The sequence below is a fragment of the Condylura cristata genome, unplaced genomic scaffold (assembly GCF_000260355.1).
Source record: "Condylura cristata isolate star-nosed mole 26May11 unplaced genomic scaffold, ConCri1.0 scaffold00022, whole genome shotgun sequence".
In the NCBI taxonomy this organism is placed as follows: Eukaryota; Metazoa; Chordata; class Mammalia; order Eulipotyphla; family Talpidae; genus Condylura; species Condylura cristata.
Window position 1 is genome coordinate 12,917,070 of NW_004567123.1, and position 15,882 is coordinate 12,932,951.

The 15,882-nt window shown below is 39.0% G+C and overlaps 1 protein-coding gene across 1 annotated transcript in view; it reads right to left on the bottom strand.

The window, feature by feature from the left end:
- Positions 1–15,882, bottom strand: part of PLCB4 (phospholipase C, beta 4) — a 322,936-nt gene that overhangs the window by 124,014 nt on the left and 183,040 nt on the right. Inside the window, exon 3 of the mRNA XM_004687176.2 lies at positions 10,701–10,799. Coding sequence (XP_004687233.1) covers positions 10,701–10,784 — 84 coding nt within the window. The 5' untranslated portion in view covers positions 10,785–10,799. The remainder of the gene's footprint in view (positions 1–10,700; positions 10,800–15,882) is intronic.

Sequence of the window (15,882 nt, forward strand, 5' to 3'; positions counted from 1 at the left end):
GAGACATTTCCACAAGACTGACTCAGACACTATTTCATGGGTGAGATGTTTTGATTGCTCCAGGCAATAGAGTTATCCTCTACCTTTGTGAAGAAATGAAGACAGCAAACCCAAAGAAACTTCAGAAGAGGAAAAACATAAAAATGAGAAGAACAAGCAAAAACAAAGAAAAGAGGAGTTTCTTAGAAAAGCAGAGAAAGAGTAGCTGGTTTTGCAGGAAAAGCTAATGTAGTCACAGAGAAAAGTTAAAGAAATGGAGATGGACTCATCACTTATAAGGGAAAATAAGCTAAAGTAAATACTTGCAACTGAAAATATCACCAGCACCATCAAAATTTGTTATTCATTTCAAAGTCACATTATTTATCTTCTATGCTAGATATCTGCAAATCACAGCCATGGGTCAAATTCACTCTGTTCCTGTTTTTGAAAATAAATTTTATTAGACTACAGCCCATTTATTCATTTACAGGTTGTCTAAAAGCTATAGCTGCTTTTGTGCTCAAAGACAAATTTGAATATATGTTTTAAGTGTATGATTATAAAACTAAAATAATTAATATTTGTCCCTTTATAGAAAAAGTATGTTGACCTACTCTAAATTTTCTCAACAAAAGATGACTGACTACAAAAGGAGTACCTGAGATAACTATGATTGGCTGCAAAAGGGCCACAGTTCTTCACCCCTCGTTACCTGTCCCCCCTGCAACATGACCTGGTGGCTCTACCAGGTAGAGCATAGTCCTTATTCATTGAGTCTGGGTTGGCCCTTTTACTTGTCTTGGTCTAGAGGAATTATGGTAGCAGAAACTTGGCTGTGCCCAAGAGACAGCAAACTGTCTGCTTGCAGGGAGATAACAGATCAGGTTGTGCAGAGTTAAAATGTTCCTGCTAAGGCTGTTTTAAATCAGTTAGCTCAACTAGTCAAGCAAACACTGGGTGTAGTCAGCTGAACCCAATCTGGATAGCTAAGTCCCATAGATTATAGTCTATAATCATAGACTATAGTCTATAATCATAGACTATATACCTGGTTAGTGAATTAAACCATTGAAAGATACTAGACTATGCTACCCATCAATTCCACTTTGGAATATAAATTATTTGGAGCTGAAGCAATTGAGAATCAACAGATGCAAAAAGAAGTCTTCTTATCTGATTAAAAGCAGAAACTTCAGAGACATGAAGACTGCCAAAACCCCCTCCAGGAGTTTCATGACCTCGAAGAAGACAGAAGGTCAGCACTGAGGTCTGCCTGCACAAACAAGATTTAGTAAAATAATCCTTCCCTTCCATGAGTTCCCCCTTTTATTTATGGCCCTAGAAACTCAAACCCCCTTTTCCTTTGTAGGGTCACTTCTCTACAGTTGTTGTCTTTGATTAAAATGCTATTAAGTATTTAGTCTAACCACTTCTTTGGGTTTTCACTTTTTTCCTGTGAAGTACTTAGACATCTGAAATTTTAGCATCCATAAAATGTGTATGCCTTCTCTCCCATTTATTTGTTTCCTGTTCCTCCTCTCCACCATTAAGTTTTGGAGTGGTTCACTGCACAGTGAAAACTGATACAGTTTTGACCAATAATTGATCCTCTGAAAATCTTGTCTGTTCATATTTGTAACTCACGCCCATCCCTCCTTGTCATGTTCCATTTCAATCATTTCAGATTTGAGGTCTCCTCTCCTCGTAGGAATTAAACTGGGCTCATTCTTGCCCTCTCTGCCTCCCTTGTAGCATACCTGTCAGTTACACCTGAGGCATGCTTTCTTGAAAAAAGAGCCTCCAATCATTTCAGTACTTTTAAGGTTTCTCTATTCTCCAGATCCTTGAATATTTTTTTCTGTACAACTTAGTTGTCTTGGATATGCATTTCATTGAATATAAGTGTTTTTGTTGCTCCAATCAGAGCGCAGCCTCCTTCTCATGAAGGGCAGAGGCTCCTTTCTCCAGCTCCCAGCTCAGAGGCCACTGGGGACAGAGGGGGCAAGTCAGAAAACTCTGTGGTTTGAAATGGCTCTTCTAACTGGACCTACAAGTGAAAGAGCAAATAAGACCTAGGGATCTGTGTTGTGAAAATGCAGGAGTATCTTGAATTTCCGTTAATCAATCCCTTACTCTGAATCAAGATAGAGAGTGGAAGGCAGGAGAAGTCAGAAGATATTAATTGGCAGAAGCTTTAGGAGTCTGATTATTAATGGTAGGAGTTGACATATAATGACTTTTTAAAACTTGTAATAGTGCTTGTTGGGTTATTTGATGAAAATTTTACAACTTAAACAAGGTCTCATCTGCAATGCAGGCTTCACTTTGAAGAGGCAGCCACACATCCTGGCCCCTCAGATACTCCTTTTGGGAGTCTCTGGAATGTCTACTGTTCTTCCCATCAGGAAGGGAAGATGCTCATTCAGACAGGTGAAAGGACTTGCTTGAAGTTGTAATTTGTAAATGTCAGGGTCAAGGCTTAAAGTAGAGTCTTTTGTCTTGCAGCCCACTTACTTTCTAGAACTTTCCAAATTATACAGACCTTTCCTTAAATGTCTCATGGTTGGATGACAATGAACTCTAGGTTCTCTGGGGTTGAGAGTATAAACAACGTGGCCAGCAGTGTTATTTCAGAGCCAATACACAGGGAAAAAAGGGCATTGTTGTTTTGCAAAAACCTGGCTGACGTCAGCTCTTGCAGCTCGGAGTTGTTTCAGTGTTCAGGCTAATTGATTAAGTGTCCAGGCACCTCCCATGGCTTTTTCATGTGAGGAATTGCTCACCTGGCTATAATGACAAGAAAGACAGACTAAGGCAAGAGAGTACTTAGGTAAAACCATATTCTTCAGACCCATCCTCCTTAAATTTTTAAAATTTTTTATTTTTCATTTTTACATTTTCACATTTTTTTTTCCATCTCATTTGTAGTCCCCGCGGGTTTCCCATCACCAAGTCACCCGTGTGCCATCACCATAATCCTGTGCACTTCCCTCCCCCCCCACCGTTTTTGATCCCATTCCCTACTCCACCCTCACAAAATGTATCCACCTTAATTTATTTTCTAGTATAGATATGTTTAAAAAATTGCTTATGGAGTTCTAGTCAGTAAAAAGAAGAAATAAGACCACAGCTTCCCTTCCTTAAACTCCTGGTGTTCTCCACTCTCTTATCTCCTGCACACATTTTGCCCTATCTGCCCATCAACTATTCTTCATGTAACTACCAAAACAGTTGTCTGCAAAATGTAAATTAAATCAGTCTTTATTGAAGTGAAGAAAACATCTTCATTATTTATGAGGAAAACATCCAGTCTTCTTGTCCTGGTTCTACATCACTGATTCTCCTAGTTGAATGTGTATCAGAGCCCCTAAAGGTTGGTTAAAATTTTTATTCCTGTGTCACTCTGCAGTTTCTCATCCAGTAGGTGTATGGGATGGGCTTGAGAATGTGCATTTCTAATAAGGCTCCAAGTGAAGCTATTTGAGGATCACACTTTGAGAACTAATGTTCTACAAGATAATGCCTCTTTAATTCCGGGATGTCTGTTCTAACCCTGTCCCATTCATGATGTCAACTAGGTACCAACAGTGGTCCTGGGAGGAGATGCCAGATAAAGAAGGAAAATGCATTCATTTGTCCACTTCTCTGGAGAGTTGACTATATATATATTTTTTGCTTTTACTAAACCTCATGGGGTTTAGATTATATGCAAACTGCTTCTTAAACAACTCAAGGTATAATGATAAATATTGTCATTTCAGGCAGAAGAATAGGCATAATAGCATTCACAAATGTTCCCCTTTCTCAGCTAGTCTCTCTGTCTTGCATCAGAGCCCACCCAAGTTGCTGCGCTGGAAACTTCAACCTCTTTCTATAATCCTCACTCCCTGAGCCTTCTACATCCTTCTAGTTAGAAAATCCTCTAATTTACACACATACTTAACATCTTCCTTGATACCCAATTATCTGGTCCACTGCCTATGGGTCCTTCAACTCCATTGGGTCCCTCCCAACCTATCCATACAAAAAAATTCAGCCACATCCACTGTCTAGTCATCATTCAGACTTCACACTTCTGCACAGAAAACCAAAAAAAAAATGTTCCCTATAGCTTGTAAGATCTAGTGCCAATGCCTTGGGCTGGAAAGTAGTCACTTATGGTACCCACAATAATCTCATTTTTTGCTTTGCTGTAAGTATCCAATTCTAATAAGAACTGAAATCAGAAGAAAGAGCAATTCAGGGCAAGACAGCCAGTAACTCAACGAACATCTACTAGGCACACATAGTCATAAGTTTCCTGGGATAACATTCAGAAAATGAACTGTATTTAATTCATTTCTCTACTTTTTCTCTGCTCCCACTAACCCAGATTTAAAACAATATATTTTGAGGTTTGTGATTGGCAACTTTCATGCTTTAAAAACAGATATATCTCTATTCAGACCCCATCAACGAGGTACCAACATTACCTCTCACTGAGATACTCACCCTCTGAAGTATTCTCCATGGGTGGAACCTCTTCTAGTTTCTAACATCTCTGTGCACTCTTACCAGCACAGATAAATTTTTTTTCATTCTTTTTTGTCAATAATAATGAAATGTTTTTTCTACCTTTGACTAGATTCTAAAAGTTGAAAATGAATAACTATCTAAAAGTTAAAAGTTGAAAATGAATAATTATCACCTTAATTACTATCATAATTAAGGTTACCCTGTTACTACCCTTCACTGTAAACACAAGTTATATGCTAAAATTCCAAAGTCATATGCTTTACACTCTTAGAGCCCAATGTGCTGACACTGTAGGTGCAATTTAATTTAAATTACTCAAAACTTGAGAATAAAACAAAAGGGTGACTATCTGCTTTCAGTGTTATACATGAGTGCTCTCTAATATCTACCATATAAAGGTTTAATTGTGTAGATCAATCTTTGCAGCACATACCACTTACTATTGTGTTTGGGCCCAGAATCTTTCAAACTGGCTAGACAAATTACAAATATTTCCTGTTCATTGAGATTTCGTAGGTTATAGTTTCATTGCCCTAATTATCAGTTTTGTATCTCATTGACAAAAGTTCTTTTTTGTAACTGTAATTGACAAAACTTCTTTTCCTGACTATATAAAACTCTCTTCCTTGGAACATTCTGAGAATTAGCCTTATCATCCTGTGGGTGACCTGACTAAGAAGTTTAATAATATTAATCATTAAGTCAAAATACAGACAATAAGGTTTTTAGCTTTTTAAAAATTGTATTTGGTAAATTCTTCGTTTCACTGGTGAAACTCAGGATTGCATAGGCTATCTGGGCTTTGAGGAACTTCCCAGTGTACCCTCCAACTTGATGTCAGAACCACTCTGAAAGAGGTCAAACATGGTTTGACCTACTAGGGTGGGGGGTGTTGGTGGTGGCAAAGAGATGAGAGGTAACAGGGGCTAGAGCAAAAACCAAGGCTTTGTTAGAAAAAGGAGCCCCCTGGGCCCTCCTTGTGGTACAGCAGGTTAAAGAGCAGCACTATGAAGCTAGAGCCACTTCAGCACAAGTTTGATCCCTGGCCAGGGAGGTGACCCCACACACCCCAGCAGACCTCTCCTGAATCCCACCCGCTGCTCCCCTCAGCAGTATACTTCAGTACATCTGCCTGTTCTGCTCTCCACTCGGTCTCTGGTGAATCCTCTCACCACCCCTGCACCTCTGTCTGTACCCCAGTTCTGTATGCATAAAGAAATCTTTAACTTTAACAAAAAAAAAAAAGAAAGAAAAAGGTGCTCCATCTGGGTAGCTTCACATCAATACAATCAAGTCCAGGGGCAAGTTTAGGGGAGGCCCAAACTGGAATTTGTAATGTGGGGCAAGTGGGGCCAGTGGTAGCTGAGATGACTCATCTCTAAAACAGTCAAACCTCTGTTCCAGCTGCCACCAAGGAGACATGGCTACTGAAAAATTTAGATTCCAATGAAGTAAACTGAGAATTCCTTCTTTGTGCTTGGAAAGGAGGAAGGCATTTTTTTTTTAAAGATTTATTTATTTATGCCTACAGAACTGGGGTACAGGCCAGAGGTGCAGGGGCGGCGAGAGGCTGCACCAGAGACAGAGTGGGGAGCAGAACAGGCAGATCAACGAAGTACACTGCTGAGGGGAGAGCGGGCGGGTCAGGAGAGGTCTGCCACGCCATGTGGTCACCTCCAGGGCAGGCGGGAATCGAACTCATGCGGATGTGGCTTTAGCTTCTCAGTGCTGTGCTTTAACCCGCTGCGCCACCAGGGAGGGCCCAGGAGGAAGGTATTTTTAAATCAAACTGTAGACTGAACTAGCTATCTGGACCTGTGTTGTCCATGTGACAGTCACCATCCATATGAAGTTATGAAAGTTTAAGTTAAAATTAATTAATATAAAAAAATGCAATGGGAAGTAGTAAGGCCTTATGTATCTATAATATCTCAAAAATATATACAAATTTAAAAACTCAGTTCCTCAGTTGTACCTGCCACATCTCAGCCTCTGAATAGCCATGTGTAGTTTCCATCAATGCTGAGTTCTACTTGCAAAGGCTTGGGTATAAGGATAGCAGCAATCCTTTTAAAGATAAAGCTTTTTCTAAATTTTGTTTGTTAAATATATACATTGTCCTTTAAAATACACAAAATGTTAGGTCTTGGGAGAGTTCAAATGGGAGCATTTGAGGGGAAAAGAGAGCCACTCTTCTCAGGATGAGAAGAGAACAGAATGTTCCATATTTTCTCTTTGACTTGAGAGGGAGAATTACTCTGGAAAAGGACTTGGGGGGCATTATAAAAGAAAATAAAAGAAATATAAACTTACAATTTGGTGACAGAGGATGGCAAAAGGAGAAGATAATGAAAGACGTGAGACAATCCTTTGGCTGGATTGGCTAATGGCCTTTATTCAGCATGAACTCTGATTTCTAGCCTTAAAATGCATCTTGCTGTGTGTTGCAACTGCCCTCTGATATTACCAAATCTTCACAGAAGGTCTACTACACACAACCTCTTGATGGGATATGATGATATAGCAGGCTTTAGGCAGAGAAAGAAAGAAAACAGAGCAGGAAACATCTTGGGAGCAGATGGCTCAGAAGAACTGGAGGACGTAGATCACTAAGAAGAAGGTGGTCCTTCATTATGGAGCTACACAGATATTTCAAATAGAGAAAGAACAGCTTCTAATTTATATTTTCAAATGATAATTTCTATGATCACAACTATAGAAGAGTAAATAAAAAAAATAGAAAAAAGATTGGAAGAAAACAGCCAAAGAATTAACAGTGGTTGCCTCCGGGTGGTGAAATACTATTTTTCTTTTGTCACATACCAGAAGGACACACGTTAGGTGTCCTTTCTCTGAAGCAGTAGTCTAGGGAAGGCTGATGAGGGCCATGAGCTGGCAGGGGATCGATAACCCTGTACTATGAATATTAAAGAAAAATCAGCAGATTGGTTGACGTAGAGACATTAGGGTTGTCTGTGTTTTAAAAGCACTGCTGTTTCTCTCCTCTGCAATGAAAAAATCTCTATTGTAGAAATTTAATAAAAAGCATCACTTAGGAAATAAAATATAGTTTACATTTAAGTAACATTTAGTCAAGTAAGGAAAATAACAGTTTTACAAGTGGCATGGAATATAATCACTGGCTGCTACATATAGTTTCTGAAATTTGAACTGCCTCAAAAGAAATCCCTCAATAATGCAGAAATAGTAAATTAATGCTTTAATAAAGTTGCATTTAGAACATTTATTGGCAAAATTATATACATATTTAAACAGTGGCTAGTAAAATGCTTTTCTTTTTAAAGATTTATTTATTTCTGCATACAGACCTGGGGTTCAAGCCAGAGGTTCAGGGGCAGTGAGAGAAGCACCAGAGACAGAGTGGGGGGCAAAGCAAGTGGATGTACTGAAATACCCTGCTAAGGGGGGACAATGGGTGAGACATGTGGGTCAGCTCCCTGGCAGGAATTGAACTTGTTCCGCTGTGGCTGCAGATAGCTTCATAGTGCTTAAACTTAGCCCCTTGTACCACCAGGGAGGGCCCCCAAGGCTTTTTATTTTCTAATCTAGTGAGTGTTCACCCACTGCTTCAAATGTCCTTGTTGTCTTTAAATCAAAACATGGAGCAAAGAACATAATTTAACGTGACCTGAAGTGGGACACAGGGAGCAAGTGGACCGTGAGGACGGGGGTGGAGAAAGAAAGTCATTTTGGGGACCCCTTAGAAAAGGAAGAGGACACCCACTCTTTTTTTTTTTTTTTTTTTTACATCTGAATGGTTTCTGATCACAGTTCCCTAAGATGGATACCAAATGCTGGCCTCACTTACCCTCAGCCAATAAAAGGAAACAGAGCTTGGGAAGGAAATAATTTCATTTGTCGACAAACTGAGGAGGGCAGCAGACTCGTCTGCAAGATCATCATCCTGCTCTTCGGTAGAGTGCCGGGGTATTTATACAAAGGGGTAAAATAAAAGGAGGGTGGGACGGCAAGGGCCTGCAAAGAGGAGATAGGAAGGGTGGGCATGCCTTTTTGATGTAGCACATGACAAGTGCAGGTGGGCACCAGCTTGCTTTGTTAACCCTTGCTTAACCTCCTCATTATCTTCCTAGGAATGGCCTGCCTTCCTTTCCCTTAGACAAACTTGTTAAGTGCAGCAGATAGGAACGCTTATCTGATGGGCAGGTGAAGAGACTTGACACTGCATCAGTGTCCCTGGAGGTAGGCGGTCACGCCCTTCCTGCCCCAGATTCCCACATCAGCAGAGCTAGTTCTCTGCCACATCCCAACAGCTCCTGGAGCAGCAGAACTTGACAAAACTTTGCTCCAAGCCCAAACCTAGATGCACACGGCCTAGATGCACTTTCAGGTGCTTCCCCGTGCATCTTCATTGCACATTTAGTCACCGGAAGCTTGCCCCCTACCCTGTTGAAATAAATTGTTTTCCTGTTTTGTTTCCCCAGTGTTCCTTTTTGTTTATAGTAGTGGCAGTGAGTACACAGACCCAAACGTATGAGGGAGGCTCTGACCCAGTGGTGGCTTTTAGGCCCTTTGCCCTGCAACGTTACCATTTCAATGATCAAGAAATTGAACAAACCATACAGTTGGGATCAACTGTTTGTGGGTGAAGGAAGTGACTAAAGAAGTGAAGATTTCTCATTGGGGTTCTGAAGGACAAGTAAGAGGTCACCAGTTGAACAACGAGTCACATTCATCAGAAAGAGGGAGCAGCACTGACAAAGTGTGTATGAGGATAGTTTCTTGGGGGAACCATCAGTGGGTTGTCATGGCTAAAGAAGAGAGTGGAAGGAGGAACTGGTGGGAAAAGATGCTGTAGGATAAAGTAGGAGTCAAATTATATAAGGTCTTGCATTTCATTTCAAGGAGTTTCTTTTATCTTACATTGTGGAACCACAGGAGTATTTTACATAGAGAAAGAACAGGTTCTGACATAGGTTTTCAAAAGATAACTATGATCATGACTATGGAAGGACAAATAAAAGAAAAAAAAAAAACTTAGAAGAAAACTGCCCAAGAATTAACAGAGGTTGCCTTTGGGTGGTGAAATATCATTTTCCATATACCAGAATGGAGTTAGCTGTTCTTTATGCAAAGGAGTAAAGTTTCAGTCTTATAAATAACTGTTACATCAATCCTTTAATCCAGTGTAAAAAACCCACCCTTTGCCTACCCCTATTTTATTTACTCACAAAGCAACGATGGCATAAATCTAGAGAGGACTGTGATACACAAGTTTAGGAAAAACAAGTCAACAAGTACGGATTTATGTCAGCCCACAGAACTCATGAAACCTTCGGAAATCTGAATCTCCAAAGGGCCTTCACAAATTAGCTGCCACATAAATTTCATTGATTTTGAAAGGAATAAACTCTGACTCTATATTAATTCTTAACACAATATTGTTTTATATTTTTACTTTGTCTTAGAGGCAACATAATTTCAGAACACACCTCTCCCAAAGTCACCTTCAATTCAAGCACAACCTACGGAAAACAATGCATTTACAATGCTAATATGGCTTCAACTCATTTACCAAAAACCTTCTAAACATAATAGTGGTCCAAGCATCTGCCTGTTTGGAAAATCTGGGACCACAGTCACCTAGAAAGGACAGAGGCAAGAAACAGCCACATGCAAAATGTGGTTAAAATGGTCTATATAATAAACTTTTGTAATAAAAAAAAAAATGAAAAAAAAAAAGGTCTGTATAAGACAAAGGGTAAGGCAATGACTAGCACAGAATGCAGTCATTATTACATTTATAATAAGTAGGCAGCTTTATACAGAAATGCTGCCTAGATACTTCGTAAAGGAAAAATTGGTATTACATGAAATCCATCTGTTAAACAAAAATGCTAATAGGAACAATTTTCTCAGGTTGTTGTGAGGAATTAAATAATATGTACAAGGTATTTAGAAGGTAGCTCCACACACAATGAGTCATTAGTCATTTATAGCATTATTATTCTTACTATTCTTTCTGGCACATGGAGTGCTCAATAAATTACAGTATCTAGTATCATTATCATTATGATATCTCATAACTTACTTGCCTGTTTCTAACTGTAACAACTTATAAATTCCAAAGATACTCTTACTTATGTGAGACTATTTACTTAATACTGTGATTAAAATGATGTAATTTTTAGAATGTGTTGAGAGAAAAGATTAGTAACATTTACCTCTTCATATCTATCAAAAACCGCTCCTTCTTGCAAAAATGAAGGAACTTCTTTCTGCCAATTAAATTCATAAGGTTTGGCCATGATTATATCCAACACCTAAAAATGGAAAAGAATATCTCATTAGTATGCAAAAGTAAAAAAAAAAAATAAAGCTCAAAGGTTAATCACTATATTTGTGTTTGCAAAAGTTATTCTTTAAACATACAGAATAAGACCATAAATTATTTTTTTTCTTTTCATCTCATTCCAACTTCCCCTCTTCGTTCTAAACCAAAAGAAATCATAACAATAAGATGTGATCATTTAGGATGCATCTACCTCCTTAAAATCCCATAAAATAGAAGTGTTAAAAAATTAAGAATTTGTGTATACTGGGCTCTCCCTGGTGGCACAATGGGTTAAAGCACCATATTATGCAGCTCTCCGAAGCCACAGCAGTATGAGTTCCATCCCTCGCCAAGGAGCTGACCCTCATGGCGTGGCAGACCTCTCCTGACCCGCCCGCCCGCGGGTCCCCTCAGCAGCGTACTTCGTCAATCTGCCTGTTCTGCTCCCCACTCTGTCTCTGGTGAATGTTCTCACCCACCACTCCTCTGGCCTGTACCCCAGTTCTGTAGGCATAAATAAATACATCTTTAAAAAAAATAAAGAATTTTTGCATACTACACTTGAACTAAACCAGAAGACTGATAAACAATTCCAGAAATATTTACAAAATAAACACAATACAGGAAGTTTGAGAATGAAGGAGTGAAATAAAATAAATAACAGGAATAGACTAAAAAGTGATGGAAGCATGTTATTACAACAACTTTAGACAAAACAGACTTGAAGGAAGAAATAAAAGGCAGAGTGAAAAATTATGTAAAATAGGATGATCAAAATTTAAGTCACTAACATTTAAACATGTGGCATATAGCATCAAAATATATTGAAAAACTGATAAAGTACGAGGAGAAGTTGGCAAAAATCACAAACTCTTCATGAACAATGCTTCTCAAAAACGAGTTACAATAGTTAAATAAACAAGTAAGCAAATTAAGGATTTGATACACAGTTTAAACAAACAATTTAAATGATCGAGTTAACATAATTTAAATAACATTGTTTAATGAGTTTAATTCCTTCCCATGTGGTATGCAGGTGCGTATGAATGTATGTGTGTGCTTCTGTTTGAGTGTGGTATATTCTTTGTGCGTCTCCAGCTACCGGTAGCACATGAATATAAAAATTTCAAAATATATGGAGAAAATCTCAAGTGTGTCAGAAGAAGGAAACCAAAAATTATGGTGGCCATACTCATTGACCACAACTAGGCCAACTTCTAAATTAAGGTGTATAAAATCTGTGAACGCGGAATTATGCACAATTACATAGATACACTTGAAAATAATTTTTGTAATAAACCAGTATAATCAAAGTAAATTATAATCTTCCTTGCAAAAAAAAAAAAAAAAAAACACACACGGGGAATTATACATCAAAATAGAGACGCATAATATGTAAAATATGTAAATAACGACGAGTAAAAGTTAACTATTTATGAATATTCATATGTTGGCAAATTTGGCAAGTTTTCTTGGGGGAAGGGAGAGTGGGAACGAAGGATAAACTCACAAGATTCAGGTAAAAAGTGGGATACAATTACAAAGAGGAGAGAGTGAAAATTGTAAGAGAATATTAAGTTCAACTTTAATCAAAATATTTCAAAGTAGATTTTTAAAAAGATTTATTTATGCATACAGAACTGGGGTACAGGCCAGAGGTTAGAGGTGGTGAGAAGATTCACCAGAGACAGAGTAGGGAGCAGAACAGGCAGACCGATGAAGTACACTGCTGAGGGGAGCAGAGGGCGGGTCAGGAGAGGTCTGCCACACCATGTGGGCCACCTCCAGGGCTAGGGATTGAATGCATGCTGACGTGGCTTTAACTTCTTAGTGCTGTGCTTTAACCTGCTGCGCCACCAGGGAAGGCTCCAAGTAGATGTTTTTAAAAGTTAAAATAAATTTGACTGTAAAAATGAACAGAATATTTAAATAGACTAGTGACCTTCGAAGAATTAAAACGTAATAATAAAATGTGAGGACCACGGGACTATGGTGGTGGCACAGGGGTGATTTGGTGATGGGAAACCCGTGGGGATTACAATTGAGATAAAAAAAAATGTGCTAAATGATGTAAAAATAAACTTTTTAATAAAAAAAAAAAATGTGAGGACCAGATGGTTTTACAAGTGAGTTCTACCAAATCTTCAAGGAAGACGTAAGTCCCGTGTAATCTAAATTTTTCCAGGATAGTAAAAATAAAAAGGTGATTATTCCCTGATTAATTTCATAAGCCCCACTGTCAGATCCTGACAGGACATCACAAGAGCGTTCACAAGAAACCAACCAACTTAGACTCATTCTCAGAGAAAAACTTCTCGCTAAAATATAAACAAATCTATTCCAGAAGGCTATTAAAAGAAAAATTTGGGCTGCTTCAACACTGAAAACAAACCAATATAATTTATTACCTTCAAAGATTAAGGAGAAAATTTTAGTATATGCATATCTTGGCACACCATACAGGAATGCGAAAAATGTCTAAAATATACCATTGAATGAAAACAGGAAGCCCACTAATGGAGGTTTCTCAAAAGACTAAAAATGGATCTGCCATAAGACCCAGCAATCCCATTCCTAGGTAGCTATCCAACAAATACAAAAACACTACGTCAAAAGGAAATCTGCACTTCCATGTTTATTGTAGCACTACTGACATAGCCAAGATATGGAAACAACCTAAACATCCCAAAGCAGACAAGTGTGTTTGTGTAACACACGTCCAAAGGACTACTACTCAACAATCAAAAAAACCTCATGCCACTTGCAACAACATATTTGGAGTTGGAAGGCATTATACTAAAATTAACTAAGCCAGAAGGAGAAAAATGAGCAACAGATGGTTTCACGTATATGTGGAATATAGAGAAACCAAACAAAGGGTCAAAGAAAAACTTTAAAACTAACCTTTGAAAACTGATCATTGATTCTGGGCTTTCAAGGTGGGGATGAAAAGGGAGAGGGGTGAAAATAGGGGGATGGGGAGAACATAAGGCTTATGGTGGAGGACTAGGGGTGCTTTGGTGGAGAGAGGGTTACGATGACTACACCAGAAAGTGTGGAGGGTGGAATTCTATACTGTCAAAACCCTAGCAAGGTGTAAAATGATAGGTAAAGAACAATAAAAATAAATACAAATAGAGAAAACAGGAAGCCACAGAATGATCTGAACACTATGATACCATTTACATAAACACACACATACATGTAACAAGCCTATACATTTCTTTAGGTATGTGTACATTGATGTAAATAAAATATTTGAAAGCTTGGAAAGAAACTTCCAAATTCATCACCCTGATGACTTCTGAGGATAGAACAAGGATCAGGGTTAAAAATCAAGGTAACTTTAGTGTTATCTGTGCTGCACCTTTAGATTAAGGAATATATTCCTGTATTTATGTCCTGCCTGTAAAACTACAAAACCGGAAAGAAATGTGTTTATATACAGATAAGCAGATACATTATTCTTTAGTCCCAATGAGATGAAGCAGATGAAAATCATATTAGTTTTGCAAAGAATGTGTTAGCTTCCTCAACCCTTGCTAGCTGAAGGAGGAACTACTACTCTAGCGAAAAGCTGGTGAAAGCATGAAATAGCCCCAGTGGAGGTGGGAAGCAGCTCTCTACCGACCAGCACCTCCCAGTGCCACCCACAGAAAGCCAAGGAGACAAGACCTGCTGAGGACAGTGGGAGAGAAGAGGTCACCTTCCTGCCCGTGTGCAGGTTAGTATCTACCTCCCACCACGACTGTAACTGCGTATGTTCCTAAGTCTCCGTCATTCTGTTCCTCTCGGTTTGTCTTCTGTTTCTCAGTGTACACACACGTGTGCACGCACGCATGCACGCACACACGCACTTGTCCTCAGCAGAACTGTATGCGCATTAAGATTTTCTTCTTCCTGCCAAACATTCCTTTTAATATTTCCCTTTGTTTTTATTTTAAAAGGAAAAAGAAAATTTGGACATAAAAAGCACACATCAAAAGTGAAAATGGAAAAGAAAGTTTATATCCACTAGCATTGTCTTTCATTAGCTTAACTCTGGTTCCCTCAGGATTTTCCTTAGAGAAAAAAACAACATGGGTTAAGTCCTCAGTGATGCTCCTTCTCAGATTTCGCTGCTGTCCTTCCTACTAAATTATTCATATCTATCTTGGGTATTCATTTCATCATAATGGTTTCATTATGTGAAGGACTTTGGGGTGGCGGGTGGGGACCTAATGGAACGAAGTGGGCAATTTTGACTTTAATCTTTAAAGAGATCTGCAGCTGGGAAGGGAACTCATTTCATTACTTTTCACTTTTCAAAGCTTTGGGGTAAGAGGCATTTTAATGTCATTTACACAATGACATTGGTGTACCCTGCATTTCCCCCATTTTAAACTTGGCTGGGGGTACAGGGGAGGCTAAGGCCTGCAGTAGGGGCTGACTTATTGTTGCCGATGGTCTAAGTATGACCTACGGAGAAGAAAATGTTGACCCAGCCAGTCATGTTTACCAGGAGTATGATCCAGGTAATTGGTTTTAAGAAGCAGCAAATGAAAGTACACGTTGCATTCCAGATGACTCCAGAGAAAGTTAAAGGGACACATAGTTCCTTTAAAAGGAATGTGGAAGGGAACTGGACTGCTTGATTAAGCCTCCCTTTGTGCAGTCACCTCAACATCCCACCCACAGCTCCCTGATAAAACGTTTCACAGTGCTCTGCCAAGGACTGCTCCCCTCAAATGCTCTAGCTTGCCTTCTAAGGTCTCACAAGATACTTCAAGGCTCAGTTGCCCCTCCACCTCCTGGAATAGCACCACCTCACCACACAGGGACAACAGGAAAGGGTCTGCCTTCTCTAGGAGAAGCTCAGGAAGTGAAGGGGAACTTACACAAAGAATGGACATACCTTTTCCAGCATAAACACCTTGAACAGTTATTGGACGGAGGCCAATGGGTTTTTAAATTGTCTCATTGTTACGGAATTCTTACGCAACTAGAATAGATTAGTTTTTGCACTGGCTGCAGAGCTCTTAAAACAAAACAAAACAAAACAAAACAAAAAACACAAAACTCCCCGCACTAGA